The sequence below is a fragment of the Austrofundulus limnaeus genome, unplaced genomic scaffold, assembly GCF_001266775.1.
Source record: "Austrofundulus limnaeus strain Quisiro unplaced genomic scaffold, Austrofundulus_limnaeus-1.0 Scaffold37, whole genome shotgun sequence".
NCBI lineage: Eukaryota > Metazoa > Chordata > Actinopteri > Cyprinodontiformes > Rivulidae > Austrofundulus > Austrofundulus limnaeus.
Window position 1 is genome coordinate 1,332,986 of NW_013952439.1, and position 8,025 is coordinate 1,341,010.

The 8,025-nt window shown below is 42.3% G+C and overlaps 1 protein-coding gene across 1 annotated transcript; it reads left to right on the forward strand.

Annotated features, from left to right (window-relative positions):
- Positions 1-436: 436 nt before the first annotated feature.
- Positions 437-7,301, forward strand: LOC106516396 (rho GTPase-activating protein 35; the record flags this gene model as incomplete). Its single annotated transcript, XM_014006736.1, is given in 5 exon segments — positions 437-4,367; positions 4,576-4,717; positions 6,585-6,662; positions 6,838-6,969; positions 7,196-7,301. Coding segments are annotated over 5 exon segments (4,178 nt in total), but the record flags the coding sequence as incomplete, so codon positions are not given.
- Positions 7,302-8,025: the final 724 nt, after the last annotated feature.

Consider the following 8,025-nt stretch of genomic DNA (forward strand, 5'->3'; position numbering starts at 1 on the left):
ATGATAGCTCCTTGGCATCCTTCTTCTTGTAAATTGGCTCTTATTATTCTTTGCTAGTGACTGTGAATGATGCCAACAACAACAACAGCAGCTCTTGATAACAAACTGAAGTTGTGCAGTAATACTGTTAGCAGAGTGATTTCACACTATTCACAAGCTGCTGCTTGGAGAGGCTCAGACTTGGTACATGATTAAAATATAATAAAAAACCTGAGCCTACATAAGGCGTTTTTTTAACACTTACGTGGTTTTTACAGGCAGATGAATATAATTGCTCATGTGACTTTAATACTCTATATTAAAGCATTTATGCGTTTAGCTTTGTTTTTATTATACCAAAGGGATTAAACTAATCATATTCAGATGCATTTGTTTTACTTTGATTCCAAACACATAAAAAAATGTTCAGTATGTATGATGTCTTTTTTTAATTCATTTTTTATTATGTTTTGACAGGATCTGAGGAATTCAAGGAATGAATGAAAGGACCTACTGCTCATATCACTGCACCAATATTTATTACAACTGAAGATCAGCAGAAGAAAAAGACAATCTGATCCTGTTCTGCGGATCAGTTTCTTTTGGACAAACATAAGTGAACTTTTTCATACAGTGCCTGTTTATAGCAGGATGAGCRTCAGACGGCTATGATGGCAAAAAAGCAAGATGCTCGATCGCCCATTTACAACCTTGTTGTGGTGGGTTTGTCAGGAACAGAGAAAGAGAAAGGGCAGTGTGGGGTTGGCAAATCCTGTTTGTGTAATAGGTTTGTACGACCGAGCGCTGATGATTTCTACCTGGATCACACATCGGTGCTGAGCACCAGTGACTTTGGGGGTCGAGTGGTTAACAATGATCACTTTTTGTTTTGGGGGGAGGTGTCGCGGGTCCTGGAGGAAGGGCCCGAGTGCAGGATGCATGTTGTGGAACAGACCGAATTTATTGATGACCAGACATTTCAGCCGCACCGTAGCACTGCTATGCAGCCCTATATCAAGCGAGCAGCCGGAACCAAGCTGGCCTCTGCAGAGAAGCTCATGTACTTCTGCACAGATCAGCTAGGTCTGGAGCAAGACTTTGAGCAAAAGCAAATGCCAGAGGGCAAACTGCAAGTTGATGGCTTCCTGCTTTGTGTTGACGTGAGCCGGGGCATGAATCGTAACTTCGACGACCAGCTGAAATTTGTCTCCAACATTTATGGTCAGCTTAGCAAGACTAAGAAGCCAATTGTGCTGGTGCTCACCAAATGTGATGAAGGGGTGGAACGTTACATCAAAGATGCACATACCTTTGCCATAACGAAGAAAAGCCTACCGGTTGTTGAGACTTCTGCACGCTCAAATATAAATGTGGATCTTGCTTTCCTCACATTGGTTCAGCTCATTGATAAAAGCAGGGGCAAGCCCAAGATTATCCCTTATTTTGAAGCCCTCAAGCTCCAGAGTCAGCAGATAGCCTCCGCCAAGGATCGCTATGAATGGCTAATTAACCGTATAGTAAAGAACCACAATGAAACCTGGTTAAATGCCAGCCGAAGAATGAACACCTCACCAGAATACAAAGAGTATGTCTTCTTGGAAGGAACAGCTAAATGCAAAAAGCTTTTTCAGCAGCATGTTTACCGTTTGAAGCAGGAGCACATTGAGCGGCGCCGAAAAATATATTTAAGCACTCTTCCTTTAGCACTTAGTTCATTGGTACCAGACCTTGATGAGATCGATCAGTTGAGCTGGTCTGGGGTGCAGAAAGTGCTGGAGTCCAAGCAACATTTTACTCACTGGTTTGTTGTTCTGGAGGATTCACCGTGGGAGGACACATCTCATATTGATAATATGGAGGATGAGCGAATCCCCTCAGACCTACTGGAGACCGCAGAAGCAGAGGACATATTTAATGCCCACCTGGAACATCTTCGGAACGAGTGTAGGCGTGCAGAGATACGACAGGAGTTCAAGCATAAGTTAGCTTCCTCCCCCTTCGTCACACCTGGTAAACCTTGGGAGGAAGCGCGCAGCTTCATCATGAATGAAGAGTTCTATCAATGGCTTGAGGAGCCTGAGTACTTGGACCTGTATAACCGCCATCAAAAAGAGATTATTGATCGTGCTAAAGAAGACTTCCAGGAGCTTCTGCTTGAGTACTCCGAGCTGTTCTATGAACTTGAAGTGGATGCCAAGCCAAGCAAAGAGAAAATGGGAGCGATACAGGAAGTTCTGGGAGAAGAACCGAGGTTTAAGGCCCTACAAAAGCTACCTGCAGAAAGAGATGCTCTTGTGTTGAAACATATCCACTTTGTCTATCACCCCACCAAGGAAACCTGCCCTAGTAGCCCTCACTGTGGAGATTCGAAGATTGAGCAACTCCTAGCTTCACGTTTCCCCACATGTTACCCCTTCTTTGACATGAAAGCTCATATTGGGGACACCAAAGCTGACAGGATTAACCTGGTCATACTAGGGAAAGATGGACTAGCCAGAGAATTTGCCAATGAGATTAGAGCTCTCTGCACAAACGATGACTGGTATGTGTTAGATGGGAAGATGTATGAGTTGACGCTGCGGCCTATTGAGGGAAATGTACGTCTTCCAGTAAATTCCTTCCACACTCCCACTTTCACCCCCCATGGATGTCTGTGTCTGTATAATTCAAAAGAGTCCCTGTCCTACGTGGTGGAAAGCCTTGAGCGACTTAGGGAGTCTACTCTAGGTCGAAGGGATAGCCAGCTGGCCCAACTGCCCACATTTCTTCTTTTAGTCACTAAACGAGGTGTAGGGTCATATGTTGATATAGGTGGAGACACTGCCTTAAATCTAATCACACAGGGACAGCAGTTTGCAAGGAGACTACAGTGTAGCTTTTTAGACCCTGCCTCCCCTGGTGTGGGGTACGGTCATAATGTAAATGAGACACAAATCAACCAGGTGCTGAGGGGTCTTCTAGATGTACGGAGGAGCACATCTTTTAGTAGCAGCTCCCCACCTCTCCTCCCTGAGCCTCCAGGTCTCAGAGACTCTCCTCATCAACCAGTCCAGGAGGCAGACCTACGCATTGTCATGTGTTTAATGTGTGGAGATCCTTATGACATTGAGCAGCTCTTGTCTCCATTTCTAATGCCTCAGCACTGCAGACCTATGTCTAAYAGTGGTACCTCTGTGTTGTTGGAGCAGACAGTGGGTGGACACAAGCTGGCTATAGAGCTCTCTCTGCTCTCATATCATGCCTCCTTCACTTTGCGGAAGAGCAGGTTAGTACACGGCTACATTGCTGTGTACTCAGTCTCCCGAAAAGCATCCCTGGAGACTCTGTGTGCGTTCTTGTGTGAGGTTCAAGACATTATCCCCATTCAGCTGTTGGCAGTAGGAGATAGTCAGGCTGAGCTCACTGACAGTGACTTTGCCTGTGAACAGCAGAGTCAAGGGGAGGAGCTAGCCCATGAGATCGAGGGTCGTTTTAACAGTGTGGTTTGCGGATCTGGAGGTGTGGTGGGAGGTTTGCATAGGATAGAAATGTTCCATTCCTTTCTGATGGAGGTGGTAGAAAAACGTAACATTGTGGAGGCAACACACATGTATGATAATGTTGCTGAAGCGTGCACCAATGAAAATGTTTACTCCCCACGTTGCATATCTCCCAGCCCTGTTACCATGTATGTGGATTCAGAGGATGATGTAGAGCCATCTCCACCATATTATGATGGCACCCTTTCTTCTCACGGAGGAGGTTTCAACCTGCCTGACTTGGATTCCAGTGACATCTCTGTCATCTCAGACATCAGAGACTTTGAAAACAAGCTCAATAACAAAATATCCCCCCAAGTGAGAATTAAACCAGGTGTCACATTCGACTTTCGGAAGGTTAGCCGGAACCCATACGTTGATACGCTGGGTCATCGTCGCTCCCTACCCTCTGCTGTTACCTGGGTCCCTGGTGGGGATGTGGGTTATGACCCCTCAGACTATGCTGAACCCATTGACGCAGTTTCGAAACCTCGCCCTAGCAATGAAGAGATCATCTACTCAGTTCCACATGACAGCACACAAGGCAAAATCATCACTATACGCAACTCCAACCGAATGCATTCAAACGGTAATGGCTCAGACAGCGAAGCAGACAACAGCTCTCTGGAGCGAAGGAGGAAGTTCTCTGCGGTTGGGGTAAAGCCCCGTCTGTACCGGGATCGCTCGAAACGTCTCGGCAAGTTCAGCAGTTTCCGCACAAGCTTCATTGGCAGCGATGACGAAATGGGAGCTCTGTCAAAGTCCAAAGAAGATGACTTTGGGACGTTAAAAGGGGACAGTCTTGTTAATGAGGAGAGTGAGGACCCGAAGAAGAGGAACATACTCAAGAGTCTCAGACGAACAGCAAAGGTGTGTATTGTTCCAAGCRTTTTATTTTGTAAACATAAACTATCAATGGGAAATTGTAGCTATATCTTTGTTATTTTTAAAGCTTTTCCTTTACCAGTGCCCTATTGAAGTAAAGCAGTGATAAAAATTAGCAGCCACCCTAAAGCAAATTAGTATTGACGACATTTCAGTTTAAAACTCATCAAACCCCTTATCTTCATCTCCACAGAAATCAAGACCAAAGCATCGTCCAAGTATTCCTAAACCCATTGAGAGCTGTTACTTCGGAGTCCCCCTGGTGAATGTGGTCTCCCCAGACAGACCTATTCCACTTTTTATTGAGAAGTGTGTCCGCTTTATAGAGACGACTGGTGAGCTCTTTTGTTTTAATCTAAGGTAAAACAGACAATGACCTTTGACAGTGTCGAGGAAATCACACATTTTAAGACCTTAAACATTCAGGTTATACGGTTAAAATAAAAGAACTATAATAGCCCACAGTTCACAATTCCGAGTTTAAGTGCACTGTTACAAAAATGACAGATTTTCAAAATGAGCTGGGAAAATTTTTCTCTCTGCGAACCCGTTCTTGTAGCCTATAATCATTTCCACCGCTCGGATTAAAAAGGATAGTTCAGATTGTTTGAAGTGGGGTTTTGTGGAAAGGTTAGGAACAACCATTATCTTACCTGTATAGAAGGGTTTTTTATACAACTGCAGTTTGAAGGAATAGTGTTTAACTCTGACAAGATTGATGCACTAACTAATTAGTGCGCAGCCACGGCTAAAGTGAATATTTTCCATTTAGTTTCAAATATTTATAGTACTTCATGCAAATACTGTCTGTAAATTTTGTATTWCAAAGTTAATTACATAGAATTCTAAAGTTTTTTGAGTGCTAATAGTAGCAGCTTGCTGTTGCTCTTCTGATGCACTCTTTGGCAGGAATATWATATTTTTGYTGGAATAATATTGYGAGAGTGTTAACAGTGTTTGCTTAAATTGCTATGAAGCTTTTGAGACTGGAGTTGGTAGGAATGTGCTTTAAAATATCAGCTTTAGACAAGCTATTAATGGCTAGCCTAAGCTATCCCTTTAAATGTTTCCTCTGTGTTACAGTGAAAATGCCATTATGCTCAAAATGCTAGATTAAAAAGATAAAATTTAAAAAGCATTTGCATCCATCTTTCAATGTTTAATCTACTGTGTTTGATAATGATTTCATGTTGTATGGCAGGTATGACACAAGATGGATGCTTTGACTTATGGTTGCTGACACAGCTGATGTTTGGGCTTGGTTTTCAATACCCATCCTTGCATTAAAATGTTATCTTTTTCTGTTGGGATCAGTGCTGACTCATTCCTAAAAGTCCTTCAAAGCAGCGATATGGACTTAAATCAGCAGTTACAATAGTAGCTTCTATCCTAATCGYCACAAGCAAGAAGTGTACTGAAAAACCAAACTGCTGCTTAAATTTTCWATCATAGAGCAAGATGAAGGTCACACAATTCACTTCTCATGTTTGAACTGAAAGCATACTCATTGAGTTGACACCCATCAAATATAATGATATCACAGCTTATTTTCAAGTGAAATGCGACTAGAATTTAAAAAAAATATCACAAATGTGTAGAATTGTAATCAGATAGTGAAAATTCTCTGGGTGCTTCGAACATCGGCTTTTTAATTTCTTTTCTAGCTTTCGTGCTGAGCTGACGTGCTGATGACAGATTTTATTTATATCTGTTGCAGAGGCACAAAGGCAAGCTAGAGATTAGAGAAGAAGCCAGTCGCAATGAAGAAGGAGAAATTATGTTACTAAATAGATTTATGGTTTAACTTTCATACCAGCAAAGAGCATGGAAAAGTTTATTTGGAGCTTGGGTAGCGTCATGAGACAGATCTCTATCAGGCAGAGGATTGTCTGAGGCGTTGCATAGAGGATCGGTTTAATAATAGGAATAATAGAGTTTTTGAACTGAAAATGGAGCCTTTACGGTTATTAAACTGTTATCAAAACTGGCATATTTTTCTAAACTTGAATGTGACATGATAAAAACATAATACAAACATAAATGAATTCTTCTCCGAAAACTGGCAGTATCTGTACTGTCATGTCTGTTTGCAAAAGGACTAATGAAGTGTTTGTGCTTTGCCTGTTTCCCACTGTGACGCCCCACCCACGTCTTTCCCTCTTTTCTCTGCTGTGCTCTCCCTTTCTTTTTCCCCCCCTTCAGGCCTGAACACTGAGGGTTTGTATCGTGTAAGCGGCAACAAGTCGGAAATGGAAAGCATGCAGAAGCAGTTTGAACAGGGTGAGTTGCTCATCAGAGCTGTTTGAACCAACTGCTTCGTGTGTAATTATGTCGCCGGCTAGTCAAAACACAAACAGCGTTCTCAAAGGAAAGTGACAATCAGTTGCTGACGGCTGTTAGCGATGCAGTTATTTTCATGTGATCTGTTTTTAACGTGGTCCTTCTTCCTGTGCAGACCAYGGATTAGACCTGGTGGAGAAAGACTTCTCCATAAACACTGTGGCTGGAGCTCTTAAAAGCTTCTTCTCCGAGCTGCCTGAGCCCCTGGTGCCTTGTGCTCTGCAGGTGGACCTATTGGACGCTTTCAGTAAGCAAACACTGCTGGGCTGGGAGGGTCTGCGCTCAGAACATAAAACGATGCTTTCTTTTCAYGGAGGGGAGGGGAAGGTTTTAAGCTTTGCTTTTGTTTCATGTGTTTTTGGTGTGAAGTAGAGCAATTTTCCCCCGATGGTGCAGAGACAAATGTTAGCTTTGAATTGATTGAGTTGGATTACAAGGCTTTAGCGGTGACAGACGACACTGTGTGTGTGCAGAAATAATGGACAGAGAACAGAGGCTTTACACCATGAAGGATGTCCTGAGGAAGTTCCCCAAGGAGAATTATGATGTCTTCAAATATGTCGTGAGCCACTTACACAAGTGAGTTACCATCTTAAAGACAACCCCGTCTAGTTTGTTACATTAGACGTTATTTYATAAACACTCACTTCAACTGTAAAACAAAGACTGTAACAATACTGTAGGCTGTTTAGTTTTCAATAAATTTAAAAAAATATGGTGACAAAGGGTATATTTTCAGCATGTAAATTATGATGTTTACTAGGTTTTCCATGTGAAGCTGCGAGCGAGCGTTAACCAACCTGAAGGTTAATCTTGGACATTATCTGACGATCAGTCCTTTTAAAAGAAACCAGAGCACATTGACAGAAAAATGTAAGAATGACTCAGCTTGTAACTGAAGATGATGATGGAGGACAACAGAGCTGCTTCATGGAGGAAGAACCTCATCTTAGCTCATTAGCTTCTGCGAGAACAGTTTAAACATTTCTGCACATTTCTATGTAAATATCCATCTAATACAAACGTTACAGCAATGTAAAGATTTATTAAAAAAAGCAATAAAGTAAACTGTTAATACAGTAAAATCAAGTCTTATTAAGATGATATAAATCTGCTTGGAAACCAGGTCCAATCTGCAGCTGTTAGCTTAAGTTTCACAGAAGAACTACTTGATTCTTCAAAACTGGATTATACAGACTGCTATCCACTGCAGGTAATATACTGACTGCTGATAACGCTCCACAGAATCCCACTTCAAAAAATCTGACCTGTCCCATAAATAAAACAAGTACAATAATTGTTA